Genomic DNA, 19,974 nt, shown 5'->3' on the forward strand with positions numbered 1-19,974 from the left:
ATATACTCTTCCCTGTTATTCAAGATGAATCAGAGAATTTTCCATCTAGAGCAACAAACACATTCCCAGCCTACAGTGCCCTGGAAGAGCTGTTATTATCCACCCATTTTGGTGCTCACAAATACGGCCCTTGAGAGAACTGAGAAGTGACTCGCTGGGAGGAACAGTGAGATTCCCAGGGCCCAGAACTTCAAGAACCCTGCATTCAGCTCTACGTCTTTCAGCCCAGGCCTGCCTGGAAGTGCTGGGTACAGCAAGGAGTTGCAGAGACACTCCTGAGACATAAAGGGGTGGGCAGGCCTGAATGGGTCTTTTAAAAATTAAATAAACCCAGTTGGCTCTGGAAAGTCTGGGAGGTTGTCATGAAGTAGGACGTAAGATTAAACCACTTTCAAAATATCATTTCCCAACCTTTACAGCCATGAATGGATTCATGTACGGGAATCAGCCTGGTCTCAACATGTGCCAAGGAGATTCAGTTGTGTGGTATTTATTCAGTGCTGGAAATGAGGTTGATGTACACGGGATATACTTTTCAGGAAACACTTATCTGTCAAGAGGAGAAAGGAGAGACACAGCAAACCTCTTCCCTCAAACAAGTCTGAGGCTCTTCATGCAGCCTGACACGGAAGGTATATTCCTTTAAAGTCAAGACAAGTTTCTGTTGGATCGATTCGTGTGGTTTCAGTTTAAAATTCAGTGTTGGAGGATAAGCTCATCCCTTCTCCAAGCCTCCCAACTACTCTTCCTTCCCTTGGAAGATATGTCTGGGCTATTGTCAGCTAAGTATATGCCAGAGAGGTCCATTTCCTGTTTGTTGGGGGGAGGGAAGGGAGTGACAAAAGTGTACTGAGGTTTCTCCCATTTCAACCTAGTCAAATCCTCAAGATGGTCTCCTTTTCAATTATGGGCCTTTAAAGATAGCTGGCAAATCAGACTAGAAAGGGAATGACTCCCACAAAGGCTTTGCATCTAAACTTTTTGTCCCCTAGATGTAGTGTTGGCTTATTAGTTGTCTACAATTGAATAGGCTATATTAGAACTCTAGCCATGCAAATTCAGAGACACTGACAGAACTGTCTCTGAATGAGTAAAACACTAAAACAAAAAAGAATTTTAACCAAAACATGAAAATATGCTAACTTGCCTCAGGCTTTATTTGGTTCATAAGATGCCACTGAAACGCAGGACATGTTCAGTGTCACCTTTCCTTTATTAGGCAAATGTAAATACAACAGTGAGCAAAAGAGATATATCAAGTATCTGCTTTCATGGAGATGAAATTCTAATGCAGGGAGACAGACAACAAGCAAGTATATTAATGCGTATATCAAGTGGTTATAAGTACTATGAAGAAAAATAGGGAAGGGAAAGGGGCTGATGACTGATAGGGAAAGGTGGGTAAAAATACTCGGAGGAGGTGAACTGCCTTTTTATTTACCATTCCAGGGACTTTTGATGTTGAGTGCCTCACAACTGACCACTACACAGGTGGCATGAAACAAAAATACACTGTGAACCAGTGCAGGCAGCCATCTGAGAATTCATACCACTACCTGGGAGAAAGGACCTACTACATCGCAGCGGTGGAGGTGGAATGGGATTATTCCCCAAGTAGGAAATGGGAAAAGGAGCTGCATCATTTACAAGAACTAAAGTAATTCTCCAGATTCCGATTCCCAATTTTTTTTAGCTTTCTCTTTCAGTAGTAAGAATTATGCTAAATTAAAAACCAACGAACAGTTGCATTAAACAATAACAACAAAAACAACAACAAAATTCTTCCTAGGGACCCTCCTCATTCATTTCTGCTTCTCTCAATTTTCTCACAGGAAAATTTTCATTGATCTCATTTGATTCTTTGCAGTTACTCATCTTATTGTTTTCTATTAGACTCTCTTCTCATACTCATGTGCCCTTGTCAGATTTTCAAACTAAAACCAAAATTAATGCCTACATTCAGAGCTAAAATAATTTTCTTTACCAACTATTCGTTGCTTATCTTTAGTCCAGATATTTCATTATGAGTCTAGTAATCAGTTATTTCACATTCTTAAAACTATTTATTATATATGGAAGAATATTTTAAATTCTTGAGGGCACTACAGCAGATATGGTCTCTGCTCTCTAAGAACTTACAGGATAATATGCTTCAAAAACCACCAATAACATGTATGCTGTGGAAATGTAAAAGTGAGGTCAGTGAACAAATATAAGTAAAGGATGGTTATTGGAGCTTCAGAAACAATACATTTAGTGCAGCATCACCTGACACTTCCAGGTGTAGCTCTTTTATACTTTGCCAAGCACTCTCCCCTCTCCCATCTCCCATTATGCACTAACCCTTTGGGGATATGATTTGAGAGATCAGGGTAGGCTTATGTTCAGATCTGGAGTGCACAACATGACTGGTAACCTACAGCAAGGCAGGTGGTTAGCTGGTCAGTTTGACAGCCATGGTGAGTGTGATTTGTGCTGTAAGGGAGTGAAAGTTTATTTCAATGATTGGGATAGAACTGTTAAAAGTATGCAGAGCTGTTAGGAGTCAATGAAAGCTTTAGATCAGGGAATGGCTGGATAAAAAGGCCATTTCTGTTCCTATAGACCAGAAATACTGCAGTAAGCAGAGAACACTTCATTGATGAAATCTGGACTCATAACATTTTAGAGCCATATAGAAAACTTAGAGATGACCTCATTGAATACCTCTTTTTTTTTTTTTTGTCATGCTGCGTGGTTTGCAGGATCTTAGTTCCCCGACCAGGGATTGAACCTGGGCCCTCACAGTGAAAATGCAGCGTCCTAACCACTGGACTGCCAGGGAATCCCCTTGAATACCTCATTTTAGGGATGAAGAAACTAAGGCTCTGACAGGCAATGACCAGCTAGACATCATTTTAGCTAGTGACAGAGTCAGGGCCAGGACTCCGATGACTCCACTCCTAGCTAGGTACAATTTCTACAACACCTGTCTATTGATAAAGTCTTATTCTTTCTTGCTCAAATGGGACAGTGATATTAAAAACTAGCATAATTAAATAAAAATATATTTTTGTTCAAAATTTAAAACTCAACTTCCACTTTCCTTAAGACAAATACTAACCTTAGTCGTGTGTGTGTATGTGTGTGTGTGTGTGTGTGTGTGTGTGTGTGTGTGTATGTGTTTTAAGTCTTTCAAATGCATTTTTAGATAAGGAAGAATTTTACATAGGCTCAAAGTACAAGAAAGTTGTGTATCGGCGATTCACTGACAGCACATTCCAAGTTCCTGGGGAGAGAAAACCTGAAGAAGAACACCTGGGAATTCTAGGTACTGCCCTAGCTCCAGTTCATCGGGTGTGGGTTGGTGATGTGGTAATCCATGCGGTGAGAGTCAGTCCATGTCTATGGGCTTCATTTTCTTGGTTCATTTATTAACATTATTCAAATAAAAATGAAAAACAAAATCTATTTAATAAAATGAGAAGCCTATATTTTCTAAAAATATGGCATAAGAAAATATTACTTACTTCTATCAGAAACAATGTATAATATCCCATGTACTAATGCAATTATATATATTTGGTGTTTATCAAATTGATGCCTTTATTTTTGATGAAATTGCTAGAAATTACTTTCTACTGAAATTCTTAACCAAGTTCTCCCTGTTATTCTACTACTCCCCCCCCAAAAAATCATAGCTATTTACTTTTAAAATTAAGATGTAAATGATCAACTTTAAGAAGAAGTATACATATAAACAAGGAAATAAGGAAAAGGGAAAAGTTTTATGGTGCACAAGCTGGGGAAAAGTTGACTTCAATTTTTCAGGAATCACTTTAAGACAGAATGTCTAAGAACTCCACCAATACTGGTCTTGGGAATTTTCTTTAAAATCATCAAGTGAAGGGGAAGCCATTCCCAAGCCCACTGTGTTCCTACACTAACAGAATTCCCTGGGGCTTTCTTATCCTCCGTTCCTGGAGTAAGACACCCAAGGGAGAGTGGCATTGTTTTTGGGTCACAGAAATTCTCTCAGGCAGGAGACAAGCTAAAATTGGCTAGAGGGTAGGAACGGGTCGGGTAGCCCCACCCATCCTTTCAAAGGCAGTACTGTCCTTAATTCACAGGAAGGTCTAGAACTTTCAGGCCAGAACCTCCCCTAGGACTCTTGATGAGAGATGCACCCATAGTCTCCATCTTTAGAGACAGCCATAACCAGTGTTTTTATCCTGAATCCTCTGGGACCGGGTATCGATCCAAGAGTACTACAGCATGAAGCGAGGCGGCAGGGGGGACACGACAAAGACCACATCCTTAACGATAAAAAAAGTTACCTGATCTTTGCTTTTATTACTGAGTTAGAGCTTCCAATCTGATAGCTATATAAGCCAGTCTTCCTTTTCACTCTTGCCAGGTCCACAACTTCATGCAGATGTTGGAGACAAAGTTAATATTATCTTTAAAAACATGGCCACAAGGTCCTACTCAATACACGCCCATGGGGTGAAAACGGAGAGTTCTACAGTGACTCCAACCGCACCAGGTATTCACAGTGTGGGGAGGGGTACATTTTAATAGACGTTACAGCCTTTCCACAAACACCTGTTATCCACGTGAGTGCGTCTAGAGAGAGTGAAGAAGCAGGTGGTTGAGAGGGCACACACAGAGATGCGGCTGTGTGATATATGCCTACATGCACATACCAAAAAAAAAAAAATCCACAGAACTGTAAAGAACAAAATCTGATGGTACTGAACACGCTCACATACTCAAGGTTGAGTCAGCAGAGATGATCTCCCCAGGCTCAGCTAGAACACATCCCAGACAGCATCTATCATGTGGCTGAAAGTTTCCATGCCTGTATCCAAAGACAGGGTCCTAAGGGCAGATGCTGCCACTTAGAATTTCAAATCCCTCGAATCTAGCCCAATATCTGGCATGGACTAGGAACTCAGTAAATGTCTCTTTAATTAATACAGAGTAATAAGTGCAATAGATTAAATACATAAATGTGTATTTTCTTTAATAAAAGCTATATTTTTCTTCTATTCGTTGGAAAGTTGGCTTCTAGGAAAGGACCATTTCTCAGTAATTTAGCAGTTCTCAAAGTATATCAAGTGAGAAAAAATAAATTACTCTAGAGAGTTGGTCTTGTCAGTATAAGGGAATAGAAATAAGAGGCCCTGGCTTCATTACCCTCACATTCTTCCAAGATAAACAGTAAATAAATATAGATATAATATCAAATTGTAGAAAGTGCTATGAAAAAGATTAAGGCAGATGAGAGAAAGTAAGTAAAAGGGTGTTATTTTAGGTAGGGGGTTGGTCAGGAGGGCTTCTTTGAGGTGCCACTGGTGAAGACACCTAAATGATGAGTAGTAATGAGCCTCAGGGAGTTGTAGAGGGAGAGCATTCTAGGTCCTGAGATGGAAGTGGACTTGGTGTGTCTGAGGAATGGCCAAAGGCCAGAGCAGAGCAAACGGGGGCACAATGTGAGGAGATGAGATCTAGGCAGGTCAGGGAGCCGGATGCGGTAGGAGGGAGGGGGACATCAGAGGCCATGGTTACGACCTTACATTTCATTCTGAAATCCCATGTGAGAGTTTGAGCTGGACAGTGATGATCCGATGAGCACTTTTTAAAGCGGCAGTCCCCAGCCTTTTTGGCACCGGGGACCGGTTTCGTGGAAGATGATTTTTCCACAGACAGTGGGGCGGTGGAGGGGGACTGTTCAGGGGGTAATGTGAGCAGTGGGGAGCGATGGGGGGCGGCAGATGAAGCTTCACTTGCTTGCCCGCTGCCCACCTCCTGCTGTGCGGCCCAGTTCCTAACAGGCCGCGGACAGGTACCGGCCCGCAGCCCAGGGGTTGGTGTGTGAAAAAGTGACTGTAGGGGACAAGGGCAGAAATCAAGGCTCAGTTAGGGGACTATCGCAATAATCTGGGTAAAGAATTAGTAAGACTTGTACCAGGGTAGAAGCAGCTGAAGTGGTGAATTGTATTCTGGTTCCATTTTAAAGGTGGTGCTAAAAGGACCTGCTGAAAGGTTGGTTGTTAGGGCAAGAGTCAAGGACAGGCCCAGGGCTTGGGCATCAAACACTGATGGCAGAGCAGGTTGGGGCGGGGAATGGAGAAGAGACAATAGGAGTTTAGATGAAGAGACAAAATGTTCAGGTGATGAATCTACTCTTTAAATTTTCAGTGAAACATTCTGTTTACAAAAAGGGTGAGGACGCAGGGGCGGGTAAGATGGAGGACTTGAGGAAAAAGGAAAAAGTCTACCATATCCCGAGACCGTCCCTCAAGTCCTGCTTGATTCCCTCGTAAAGGAATTTGTCAAATTCTAGCTAATTAAACTCCGACAGCAGGAATATATAATGGTGAGGTCTGCCTAAATAGACAGTGAGTGGCCATGGCTGAAAGTCAAGATCTTGTGAGTAGTGGTACAGGATGCCGTGAGATGACTGGCAGCAAAGATCAGGCTGGAGAGAAGCCCAGGGCAAGTGGAAGAAGGTAAAGACCTTAGAAAGATAGGAGGGTGGAGCTCCTTGAAAGTGTGAAGGTCCAGGGTGTGGTCATGTCCTGTATGTGACAGAGTTGTGACAGAACAGTGTATGGTATGACAGAATGGAGCAGACAAGAGAGGTCACTGACAAGTCAGTGACCCATGATCAAGCGGTCTAATGGTTCCTTGCCAGGAACTGTGAAATCACTGAGGATAATGGTGAAAAAGGAAAACAGGCAGGCAGTGGTGAAGCTGTAGGAATTACACAGGATAGTCCAGAAACACAGACACAAAGAAGGCAGCGGGGAAGCAGCTAGCACTGGGGGAAAATCGCTTAAGAGTTGAAAAGAAAAAAGTGTATTAGAGAAGCAGACTTCAAACTAAGTCTAAGGAAAGATCTATTGTGAAGTTTCTTCAAATTGTGATACTGAATTGCCACCTCCTGGCTTTGTAGCGTGGCCTGTGTTTCATGGCTAGTTAATTTATAACTGAAAAAGAATATATAAAAGTGTGTCTTACAGTTGGTCTTAAAACTAAATTCTTTTTTTTTCCAAATTCAGACAAAATTTACTTAGAGAAAATTATTTTTTAATTGTTGGCTTCATTATCCTTTAGGTCAGAGGTGTAACAATTTTCCTTTTTAATATTCCTTTCATCATTGAAGACAATGAAACTTCTGCCTGTTTTCTGAGAAGCAACAAATAGTAATGGATGGTCACAGGCCTGAGCACTGGGATCCCTGTGACCTAAGTTGTACTTTTGCTATTTATTAGCTTTATAACTTAGAGCAAATATCTTGTGTGCTCCTGACTTTCATCATCTCTGAAATAATGGAGGTTATTATGTTTCCTTTTAGTAAAACTAAATTCTTGAAAACAACTTTGAGTACTGCTGCTTTTTAAAACTAATTACTTTGACATTTCCAGTTTCTGGGTCTTTGGTTATCAAGGCTTTGATAACAATTTGACATACATACATCAAATACATACCAAATATAACCAGATACATTAACACTTGATTAATTTAGGTGAAACTCGCACTTACATATGGAAAATCCCAGAAAGATCTGGAGCTGGAATAGAAGATTCTCCTTGTATTCCATGGGCTTACTATTCAACTGTGGATCGGGTTAAGGTAAACTCTAAATCATTTGTGTTTTGTGCAAATTCCCAAAATAGACACACAGTTGAAGGAAGATGAGGTTAAGAGTTTTCCTGTGGTCCAATTTTATGTTAAAATTATAGGAAAGTAAGCTGCTCTGAAATTCACTTTGGGTTTTTTGTTTTTTGGTTTTTTTGGGTTTGTTTAAGAATATAGTTATAAATGTATCAACTCTGTAACTGCTGATTATGGGTACCACAGGATTAAGTATTAATAATGGTATTCTATTTCCCTTTTGATATGAAAATACATACTAAAGAACTGAGGTACATGATTTCAGAGCTCTATTATCACATAATAAAAATGCTGATCTCAGCAGTAAATCACAGCACAGCTACAGCTGCTGTTTGATTAAATACTTCAAAGCCAAAAAAGCACTCAACAACTATAAATCAGAACATGTATACCAAGACTCTTTTGTAGAATTAAACCTCTAGTCCAAATCTCTCTCCTGAGTTCCAGACCTGTCTATATACCTGCCTATTGAACACTTCTACCAGCATGTCCCACAGGCACAGAAACTCAGCAAGTCTACAATGGAAACTGAGATCTCCCTCCACCTCCTCCTGTATTCCCAGTTGTGATAAATAGCACAAGTACCAAACCTAGTCATTTGTTCAAGCTAGAACCCTGGATATAGAGTATCTAATTCTTACCCCTGGCTCACCCAGGCAATTCACCCACCTATACAGAGCTCAGTCCATTCCTTCTATCTCCACAGATCAGGTGCTAGTAATTTGCCTCAACTACTGCAGTGGCCTCCTAGTCTCCAGTCTCTTCCCCATCCAAACCTTCCTTCACTCTACCACCAGGATCACTGGTCTAAAATGCATATACTGCCATTCCATGTTCAATATTTCAAGGACTACTTATGACCCACAAGACAAAATCTAAAATTCCAGAACATAATACAGCTCAAAGGCCATTCAAGATCTAATCTGCCATTACTGATGCCCAGTCAAACCAAAGTTCTTGTAGATTTAAGTCCACTGTGGTGTTCCCTGTGTTCACTGGCACTTTTTTGTACCTCCATCGCAGCAAGTGGTTCATTTCTTCCATTCATCTATTGTCCCTAGTAGGAGGTAGGGTCTTTGTTTGATTCATCTCTGGATTTTTAGTGACTGGCATAGTCCCTGGCTTATGATTCCATAAGCAAACCAGCACTGTTCACTTGGGGCTCTTTTCAACTGCTGCTCATTAGCTGAGCCAATATTTGGCCTCTGCAACACATTTCTGTTACTTGAGCATCACCCACACAAATTCGACATTGTTCCAATTTAACTACTCCAAGTGGAAAGTTACTGACTTGACAGAACCACATTGGGCAAAGTCTACTACCTAAATCAGTCCCTCCAAAGTTCCTGAGGTCATGGGGGATAAGGTCCCAGTTCTCTGAAATCCCGACCTATATCAAAAGGATGACTAAGTTTTTGCTTGTTTTCAGGATCTCTTTAGTGGATTAATTGGCCCACTGATTGTTTGTCGGAAACATTACTTGCAAGTATTCAATCCCATAAAGAAACTGGAATTTTCCCTTCTGTTTCTTGTTTTTGATGAGAATGAATCTTGGTACTTAGATGACAACATCAAAACATACTCTGATCACCCTGAGAAAGTAGACAAAGCCAATGATGAATTCATAGAAAGCAATAAAATGCATGGTATGATACATTATTCTAAAACCTATTTTTTCCCTTTTCTTCTTTCAAATACTCTGGAAACTATTCATTTGTTTTATTTTATAATAAACCACTTCTGCCACACTTCACATGTGAGGTAGAATTCTGTTCAAAGCAAAAAGGGGACTATATTTGGAATCATCCATTAACTTCTCTCCCAGTTCCAAAGTCTCAATCCCTTTTAAATGCAAAATTAGGACTAAGTCTTTTGGTGCTAAGTGACTATAAAAGCAGTGTGATATTATTGACCTTAAAGTACCCATTTCCCCTATCTGTAGTGAAATAAGTTCTATTACCTCAAAAAGATCCCATATATTAACCTAATAAACCTATTTTCTGTGAAATCGCTGTTGGTTTAAAATATCCTGGAAGGTAATAAAAACTCATGTGTCTTCCCCAGCTATTAATGGAAGAATGTTTGGGAACTTACAAGGCCTCACAATGCATGTGGGAGATGAAGTCAACTGGTATCTGATGGGAATGGGCAATGAAATAGACTTGCACTCGGTACATTTCCATGGCCACAGCTTCCAATACCAGGTAAGGGCCAACCATGGTCATTATTCCTGCTCTATTGGAAAATGTTTTAAAGCAAATGAAGAAAATATTTCCTCAGAGAGACTTATGAAAAGTTTAAGGTTTTAAGAGACAATATTTTACACATGGTACTGCATTTATGTCAAATATATATAGCACAGGGAGCTCAGCTCGGTGCTCTGTGATGACCTAGATGGGTGGGATGGGGGTGGGGGATGGGAGGGAGGTCCAAGAGGGAGGGGATACAGGTATACATATAGCTGATTGACTTCGTTGTACAGCAGAAACTAACACAACATTGTAAAGCAATTATACTCCAATTAAAAAAAAAGAGAGAGACAACTAAATTATTTTCAGAGTGTGACACACAGCAATTTCAGTCACCATTACGAACCTTTTTACACCTTGGGCTCTCGCTTAGATTTCGTTTTTACTGGATTTTCTTGGAGTTCTGCTCACATTTTCCTGGGCAAGGCCTTTGAACAGAATTGTCAGCAGAGAGGGTAGGAATGTTCACGTAATGATGGATTAGAGAGTAGAGACAAGACTTTATTATAACCTTTGCCTCTTCTAAGTTCTGGATCTCAAATAGCCTGAAGTGAACAAGATCGGCACAAGATTGGTGTCAAGCAACTGATTGGTCCCTAGATCTCAATCCTACTTTGACTTCTCACCCAGTGCTGATTTCAGCAGGAATCAATAACCCTTTTGGAATTGCTTTTGTCTCACCTTCACGTTAACACAGAAAATTCAGAAGCTACCACAAAGCACACTGCAGAACCATTTTATTCTCGCTTTTTGTTTGACTTATTAGCAGACTTTCAATTCCATCCCTGCCGAAATACCGCCCAAATACTCTGTCAAGACTCTACCTGAACTGCCCCTGGTTTGGGCTTCTCCATTGGCCTCCTTTCCTGCTCCCTTCATTACCTACCAACCTTAAAGTTTAACAGACAAGCTCATCTAGGGTAGGTTCGGCAAGAGTGAGATTTAAGACTGAAATGAGGCCACAGCTAAATTCCTTTGTGTAACTCAAGTGCTCTGATAAAAAGGCAAACCAGGCCTTCCCTGGTGGCGCAGTGGTTGAGAGTCGGCCTACCGATGCAGAGGACACGGGCTCGTGCCCCGGTCCGGGAGGATCCCACATGCTGCGGAGTGGCTGGGCCCGTGAGCCTGCGTGTCCGGAGCCTGTGCTCCGCAGCAGGAGAGGCCACAACAGTGAGAGGCCCCCATACCGCAAAAAAAAAAAAAAAAAAAAAAGGCAAACCAGAGTCAGATGTTCCTGACTGATGAATTCACTTTCATCGTATCTTTCCTTCACACCCATTTAATAGCCCACAGTGCAAAGGGTTTAGCAAAGACCACTACCTCATTGTTTGTATTAGACATAGCAATGTGCAGAGTCTCTTTCTTTTTTTAACGGATTTATCCATTTTCTAATATCCCTGAGCTGGCCAATGAAATGAACTCTCACATATAATAAACATTATATTTTTCTAATTAAGCACAGGGGCATTTATAGTTCTGATGTCTTTGACATTTTCCCTGGGACATACCAAACCTTAGAAATGTCTCCAAAAACACCTGGAATCTGGTTACTCCACTGCCATGTGACTGACCACATTCATGCTGGAATGGAAACTACTTACACCGTTCTACCAAATGAAGGTAAATATCCACTTAGTAATTCTAGAAGGTATATATCACAAATATAATTAAGATGTACTACTTTGCCTATATATCAATACTTCCCCCCAACTGAAGCTTTTTTGAATTTGCTGCCCTGATTCTTCCTTCTCTACCTCCAAATAGGAATTTTTTTTACTGCTAAGTGGTGTGGGATACTGCTTATCTTCTGACAGCTGGTACTGATAACAGCACCAGTAGTCTCTACACTAATACAAATTGACACCAATTTGATGCAGTGTAATTAATATTCCTAAAACTGACATGTGTAAGAGAGTAGTTGTGACTTAACAAAAGACATTTAAAATATAATTTCTTTCTTAATAGAAAACATTAACTTTTATTCTAGGAAGTACCTGGTACAGGAAAAAGCATCCCCCCCCACAAAAAAAACCCCATATAACTAATATAATTTCAAAGAGTCAATCAGGCAGAACAGTGTCTTTCTGTGCTTCTGGGGGAGGGGAGGAATTACTGATTATTGTTTTGTCAGTGATTGTCTTAGGCCATTCGGGCTGCTGTAACAAAATACCACACTGAGTAGCTTATAAGTAACAGAAATTTATTTTCCTAGTTCTGGAGGCTGTTAGCCTGAGGTCAGGGTGCCAACATGGTTGGGTTAGGGTCCTTTTCCAGGTTGCAGACTTATTATACCTTCACATGGCAGAAGGGACAAGCTACTTCTCCAGGAGCCTCTTTTATCAGGGCACTAATTCCATTCACCAGGGCTCCACCCTCATGACCCAATCACTTCCCAAAGGCCCCACCACCTAACACTATCACCTTGGGCATTAGGCTTTCAACATATGAATTTTGGGGGCACACAAACATTTAGACCATAGCAAAGATCCAGGAAAAAAAAAACAGAATCTATTTTTAGATTCTAAAATCTTGCTGCTTCGCCCACCCCAGCAAGAACACTCCCTCCTATGCAGGCACATGCATATACACACACACAATAAAAACACAGGAAACAAGCAGCCCTTTTATGGATAAACACTAAAAACTAAAGAAATGCATTATATAAAGAGTAAAATTCCTGCTACCAACAAGGGATTAATTTCCAAAATATACAAACAGCTCATACAGCTTAATATCAAAAAAAAAACCCAATCAAAAAATGGGCAAAAGACCTAAATAGACATTTCTCCAAAGACATACGGATGGCCAATGGACACATGAAAAGATGCTCAGTATCACTAATAATTAGAGTCATGCAAATCAAAACTATAATGAGGTATCTCCTCACATCAGTCAGAATGGCCATCGTTAAAAAGTCTATAAATAGGGCTTCCCTGGTGGTGCAGTGGTTGGGAGTCCGCCTGCCGATGCAGGGGACACGGGGTCGTGCCCCGGTCTGGGAGGATCCCACATGCCGCGGAGTGGCTGGGCCCGTGGGCCATGGCTGCTGGGCCTGCGTGTCTGGAACCTGTGCTCCGCAGCAGAAGAGGCCACAGCAGTTGAGAGGCCCGCGTACTGCAAAAAAAAAAGAAAAAAAGTCTACAAATAAAAAATGCTGGAGATGGTGTGGATAAAAAGGTACCATCCTACATTGTTGATGGGAATGTAAATTGGTGCAGTACAGAGGTTCCTTAAAAAACTAAAAATACAGTTACCATATAATCCTACAATCCCACCCCTGGGTATATATCTGGAGAAAACTCTAACTTGAAAAGATACATGCACCCCAATGTTAAAAGTAGCACTATTTATCAATACAATAGCCAAGACACAGAAGCAACCTAAATGTCCATCGACAAATACATACACACAATGGAATATTACTCAGCCATAAAAAACAAAATAATGCAATTTGCAGCAACATGGATGGACCTACAGATTATCATATTAAGTGAAGTAAGTCAGACAAAGACAAATATCTTATGATATCACTTATATGTGGAATATAAAAAAATGATACAAATGAACTTACTTACAAAACAGAAATAGACTCACAGACATAGAAAACAAACTTTTCTAGAAACAAAGAAAAGTTTGTTTCATAGAAAACAAACTTATGGTTACCAAAGGAAATACTGTGTGGGGGGACAGGGGCAGGAGATAAATTAGTAGTTTGGGATTAACATATACACACTACTATATATAAAACAGGTAAACAACAAGGACCTACTGTATAGCAGAGGGCACTATACTCTGTATCCTGTAATAACCTATAATGGAAAAGAATCTGAAAAAGAATATATATATATTTGAATCACTTTGCTGTACACCTGAAACTAACACAACATTGTAAATTAACTATACTTCAATTTTAAAAACTGAGGTTAAAAAAAAAAGTAGAATTCCTGCTTTTTGGTTGCAGGCTTTGGTGTTTCCTGAGTCTTCTGAGTTCAGAATTGTTGGAATTGGCAATGGCAAATCCAATGAGGGGAAATGATGTAGAGAAAACAACTCGTGTTTCCTCCTCACACTGGCATAAAAGAGAACATATAAATGGAAGAAAATACAGAAGTAAATATATTTCAAAACCTAAAAATCACTGAAAGATTACCTGTCAGTGCAAACGAAAAGTTTTAATTTCTGTTCCTGGGTCTTACACAAAGACCTCATAACATGAAAAACTATTTCCACTAAAACTCTTTATTACAAAGTGTGGTACTGAGAGCACCAGAACACCAAAGGCTCAGACAAATATATAAACCACTGGGTCTAATGCCAGTAACTGCTGAACAAGGTGAAGAGTCAAACATGAGAAAGAAAACCTTAAGTAGAGCTTAAAGAACATTAGCACACATGTAAACCACACAAAAGGATGGTCCTGCTCAGACTGATAATCAAAAGTGAAGGAATACCAAGGCAGGCATTCTGGAAATTCATGTGTGCAAATGCCTGACATGTAGAGGATGCTGCTACAGGCTAAGCCTACACACAAAGACCATGAAAAAATTCCTCCTGTAGGATAAGCCTGGGAGGGGATAAGCGAGATGACTGTTTCCTTGGTTAAGAAAGGGGAGACTGTTTTAAAAGCCCTACTAAAAACTGTAGAACGATTAGCAATGCGAAGGCAAAACACATGTTGGAAAAAAAGATTAAAGGGAAATTTGACTTTTACTAAGAGAAAAGGTATTGCATGGAACTGAAAGAAGCAGTAATGAACAAAAAAGATAGTTTGAACTATTCACAGAAAAATGAGGAGCCACATTTATCAGTCTGAATTATCTTTAAATGAAAGTTTGATAAAGCTTTGGCCAAGTTTACCTTAATTCTAAATCTTAGAAGAATTTCAGCCTACCACGACAGAGACAAGGGAGAAATCAAGTTATAGTGAAATCTTTCAATATTTTGCACAGGGAGACAATTTTCTCCACAAAGAAAAGAATCACTAGAAAAGAATTGTGGATATCCTGTCATGCTTAATGTAATGCCTTATTTCTACCAGAGGAAGCATAATAAAGACCTCCTCTGACAAATATAAAAGGTACTTTTTTTAGACTGACACTTCCATGACAGTTATATAACCTCTTGGAGCTGTCTGAGGGGAAAAGCTTACTTAGCTCTAAGGTCCTTATAGGCAGGGAGTGTATATTCTGTACTTCTAGTAGGTGCACAAATCCAATCCAATACCCTGCTTGGTAAATATCTAACCACATATTAACTCAATAAAAAGGAATTTTAAAAACTTTTTTGGACACAACGTCAGACTTATAGAAAAGTTGCTAGAGCAGTACCAAAAAAATTCCTGTATACCCTTTACCCAGGTTCCCCAAATGTTAACATTTTGCACAGCATCATGTACTTTCTCGTCCTTTCTCCTATCTCCGTATCTCTTTATACACACACAGACTACAGAAATTGTAAATACATATACTCCTATTTCCTAAGAACAAGAATATTCTTATACATAAACAAAGTACACCTATCAAAATCAGGAAATTAAAAACAATCCAATACTACAGACCCCTTCCATATTTCACCAATTATTCTAATCATGTTCTTCAGAGAAAAAGAAAATCCAACTCATGCACTGAGTTCAGCTGACATGTCTTCTTGTCTTCTTAGTCTGGAGCAGTTCCTTGGTCTTTGTCTTTCCCAACTTTGACATTTTTAAAGAATACAGGGCAGTCACTTTGTAGAATGTGACTTCAATTTGGGTTTGTCTAACGTTTCCTTATGATCAGATTCGGATTATGCATTTTTTGGCAAGATTCTCCCAGAAGGGATATTGTGGTTTTCTCAGCATACACGTCAAGAGACACAAGATGTTGATTTGTTCCCTTACTGGTTGTGTTCATTTTGAGCATTTGGGCTTATGGTGGTGTCTGCCAGGTTTCTCCACTATAAAATGACTAATTTTCCCTCGATAATAAATAAATATCTTGCAGGGAGGAAAGTTAATTTGTCTTTAAATAAAGCAGTACTAGAGTGAGAGATGTGTTTTAAATTATAAAGAGCAGAAAAATATAAATGAATCAAGAATAAAGAAAATAACTTTTAAAAAACTAGAATATATTTAAAGCACCATGTGCCATTTTTTTAACCATATGATATATACTATTTTTAATAATGGTCTTAAAATTTCTTTTTCTATAGAGACCAAGTCTGGATATAAGAAATAAATTGGTGATAAATGAAAAAAAAAAAAAGAAAAAACAATGATTCATAACAATGTTATGTGAAAGTGTTGAATAGAAGGCTTACTTGGAATGGCTATAAGCATTAAAAAAAAGACTGAAAACATATACTTTTGTGCATTTATGGGGATAACTGTGTTACAATGTTTCATATGAAAAGATCAATAGACTGTATTATGACACATGACTGACTCTAATACACATATCACCACCATTAGGGCTTTACAAAACTGTATTTAAAAAAAAAAAATCTATGAGCAGATGTTGTCCTGGACAGTCCTCAAAGGATCACTATTAAGATTCAATGATTTCAATAATAAATAAAAAAATAAACAAACAAACAAACAAATAAAATCCAATGAAATGTTTCCAAACTTCGGCTTCCCATCAATCCCTCTAACATACTGCTGACATCAGTCCTAATGGACCAGTGGAATAGGGGCACAGGTGTAGAGGAAGTAAAATAAAAAATTAAACAGATAAAATAAAATATTAGTAATAAAATTTCAAAACGGTGAGGCCAATATTGAACTTCTAATCTACAGAACTGTAAGATAATTAATTTTGTGTTGTTTTAAGCCACTAAGCCTGTGATAATTTGTTACAGCAGCAATAGAAAATCAATAGGGTACCCTTTGAAGATGTCAATTATACCTAAATAAAACTGGTAAAATTTTTTTGTTAATTTTAAATTAAAAAAATGTTTAAATAAAATAAAACAAATTTTTAAAATAAAATAAAATGTTGCCAATCTGAGTTTTGTGAACCCTCGAAATGATGATCAAAAGGAAGTTAATATGGAACTGGAGAAAGGCAGAGTTGAGAAACAATCTATAAATTAAATCCTGGCAAAGACGAATGTTGCCATCAGGAGAAAAGTTTTCAAAATATCGTTGTGGAAACATCAGGTGAGTAACATTTTTGCCCAGCCTTAACTAAAGTCAAAGCACACTATCAAGGAACTGAACTGGGACTCAAAATTATTTAATAAGAGACTAAAAAAAAGACACAGTTCTTTATATTTCTTTATTTTCACATACATTCTGGCTAAAAGAGCAAGAGTCCACATCAACAAAAAATGGAAACAAGGCTTTGGCTGAAAAACATGCACTCAACAAATCACGTTAATAGCCAGACAAGAAGAAAGTCAGCTTTGTAAACTTCTATTTCATTTGATTCAGAGAGAAACTTAGCATGTATTTTAAAAGTAACAAGAAAATAAAGTTTGAAATCTTTTACTGTGGGAAAACATTAACATCTTTCTCAAAGAAAATAACTGTTTTTAAAAGGGACCCAGTAGAAAAATCTGGAAAAATCAAAAAGGTTAAATTGTGGACCACTTGGAATGACATTCTTTCGAGCATACTTACAAATTGTTTGTGTTCCCGGGATGAAAAAGATTGTCATGTCTCCAACAACAGTAAATTGATGTTCCTTGGAATAGAAGTCAGTCTCTACCTTTAAAAATATATGCCTTCTTTGAGGAAACTCCTATATCTTGTAGCTTTTTTACATTCTGGACAATTAAATGGACTCAGGTCATAAATTATGAAACTAGTACTATCACTGAGGTAAGCAGCCTGAAAGCATTTGCAATATATGTACATGTTCAATATAAAAGTCCTTTATATATATATTTTTTATCTGGCGTTCAGTTTTGAAAAATTCAGTCTCATATGTGGTATATTTCAAATGATACCTTTAAGTCAATGATTTCTTTCGACTGCAGTAAAGAAGATATGGCAAGAAAAATGCTGCAGTGCCATCTTCTGGGAGGACATTTAAGAAATCCCTTAGTTGTAGTTCCACAGCAACAACTGACAGTGTTTCTGTTTGTAGGAAAGAATATCTGAGTTAGAACTGAAATTCTGTCTTTCATCCTATTCTCTTATCACTCAACCAATTAGAAGCTAATTCAGGTGACAAAATGTTATAACTACGAGAGAGAGAGGAAAAAAACCCCAGAAAACCAGTCTTTTAAATCCAGACTGCTTTATGGTTCTAACAACTTCTTATTTATTCTTTCTAAAATCGTTTGTAGGAAAATACAATCAATTGAACACTGTTTTTAATGTTAGGACTATATTGCAGCTGATTTATAAAGACTGTTTGCTAGGACAGGAAATATTATTAATTGTTGGATGACATTTTCCTAAATCAGTTCCTCTCTATTATAAGATTTTTATGTTATTAATAAGCACGAATATGTTTTCGAGACCATTTACTTTGTTTCTCAAACTGCAAAATAATGTGTTCTAATGAATATTTTAAATATTAAGGAATTTAGTAAACATTTTTGTAAAGGTAACTATGTTATTTTATGATTCTGTTGTTTCTCGATGCATGCATGCTGCCCTCTGCTGGGAAGAGAAGGGGGTGACATTTAAGAACAATGTTCCCAAACCTTCTTCAGTCCATTCCGTGTGTGATTCTTGCATGCCCACCACTTATTCTATTTGCAGAGTAACCGGAATATAAAATCTCTGGCTCAGGTGTGCGTGCATCCATCCAAAGTCATCTGTCCAATATCCAGCAACCTAAACCATCCCTTACACAAAGGAATGACATGCTCTTGTGGCTAACAAGTTAATGAATAGGGTGACGTATGAGAAAGCTCCCTAGCTCTGGAATCGTACAGACTTGGGCAGCGATCACACGCTTCTACTTATGCTCTGGGTGACTTTAAGAAAGTCAACCTCTTGGGTCTTGGTTTGCTCATTTATAATGTAGTGGTACCATCTGCTAGCTTCCAGAGTCCTTTGTGAATCAATTTAAAATACAATGATGCACATCTGACACAAAATAGAACTTTAATAAACAATAACTGCTAACTAATTTGTAAAACCCATGAATTACCAATGTTTTCCTAGCAAACGAGTTTATTTTGCCTAAACGTGGAACCTGTAAGTAGTATCCTAGATACAGAAAAACTGAGGTGGGGGCCAGTGTAAAGTAGGTATAGAGCCAACAAAAATCTTGCCACTGCTCTATTCTCCTCTTCCTCCAACTAGTGACAGGCTAATACAGGTTACAACTCCAAGAACAAGGTCAATATCTTAAATCCACAGAGTACTTTAAATCCTCCAGTGTGTCTAGAGAATACGTGTCAAATGTTGAAAATAGTTATTTCTGGCTGGTGAAGTTTAAAATGACTTTTTAAACTTTGTAATTGACTATAGTACTAGAATTTTTATTGATAAGCACAGCTCACTGTCACAAAAACAGTCATAAGTACTGCCTTGAAACAAAGAAGTCAACCACTAACCCCAGTTTCAATGGCTCTGCATTAGTGCAACAGTTCTCAACTAGTACAGTTTTGTCCCCCAGGGGACATTTGGTGATGGCTGGAGACACTTCTGTTTTAACTGGGCAAGTGCTGTTGGTATTTAGTGTATTTAGTGAGTAGAGGCCAGGGATGCTGGTAACACCCTAAAATGCACAGGGGACACCTACACACAAATTATCTGGTCCAAGATGTCAGCAGTGACAAGGCTGAGGAATGCTGCATTAGAGAGTAAGAAATCCAAGCTCCTAAGCATATTATGTAAGTCCCTGACCTCCATCTCCAACCTCACCATCTTGAAATTTTTGCCTAACATTTTACTCTAGAGTCAGTCCTGAACCTCCCATTGGTCCCAGGCAATTAAAAAAACTGGCTTGCTTCAGGATACTCAGTAAGTAGCAGACTTGGAACTCAGTTCCAATTCTCCTAATTCCAATCCTGGTCCCTTCTTGGTATACCACAGCTGCCAACAGAGAGACTCCCCATGAAAACAGACCTGAGGTTATTCAGGTGTCTTCCCTTCAAATCAATCAATAGTTATAGAATACTC

General features: G+C 38.8%; 2 protein-coding genes across 9 annotated transcripts in view; one reads left to right on the forward strand and one right to left on the reverse strand.

Annotated features, from left to right (window-relative positions):
• Positions 1–19,974, forward strand: part of CP (ceruloplasmin) — a 74,832-nt gene that overhangs the window by 46,259 nt on the left and 8,599 nt on the right. The window contains exons 11-19 of one of the 3 annotated variants that reach the window (XM_030873264.2): positions 420–632; positions 1,450–1,657; positions 3,171–3,310; positions 4,397–4,525; positions 7,514–7,620; positions 9,092–9,308; positions 9,727–9,866; positions 11,369–11,531; positions 16,101–17,945. In XM_030873264.2, coding sequence (XP_030729124.2) covers positions 420–632; positions 1,450–1,657; positions 3,171–3,310; positions 4,397–4,525; positions 7,514–7,620; positions 9,092–9,308; positions 9,727–9,866; positions 11,369–11,531; positions 16,101–16,126 — 1,343 coding nt within the window. In that variant the 3' untranslated portion in view covers positions 16,127–17,945. Of the gene's footprint in view, positions 1–419; positions 633–1,449; positions 1,658–3,170; positions 3,311–4,396; positions 4,526–7,101; positions 7,346–7,513; positions 7,621–9,091; positions 9,309–9,726; positions 9,867–11,368; positions 11,532–16,100; positions 17,946–19,974 lie in introns of those variants that run through there. The other 2 variants (XM_030873262.3, XM_060298501.1) reach the window with 2 other exon arrangements.
• The window catches only part of HPS3 (HPS3 biogenesis of lysosomal organelles complex 2 subunit 1), a 45,043-nt gene continuing 42,228 nt past the window's right edge, over positions 17,160–19,974 (reverse strand). For 3 of the 6 annotated variants that reach the window (XM_060298503.1, XM_060298502.1, XM_030873265.2), the window contains one exon: positions 17,160–17,970. In XM_060298503.1, coding sequence (XP_060154486.1) covers positions 17,843–17,970 — 128 coding nt within the window. In that variant the 3' untranslated portion in view covers positions 17,160–17,842. The remainder of the gene's footprint in view (positions 17,971–19,974) is intronic. The other 3 variants (XR_009563785.1, XR_009563784.1, XR_004042962.2) reach the window with 1 other exon arrangement.

The sequence above is a fragment of the Globicephala melas genome, chromosome 4, assembly GCF_963455315.2.
Source record: "Globicephala melas chromosome 4, mGloMel1.2, whole genome shotgun sequence".
In the NCBI taxonomy this organism is placed as follows: Eukaryota; Metazoa; Chordata; class Mammalia; order Artiodactyla; family Delphinidae; genus Globicephala; species Globicephala melas.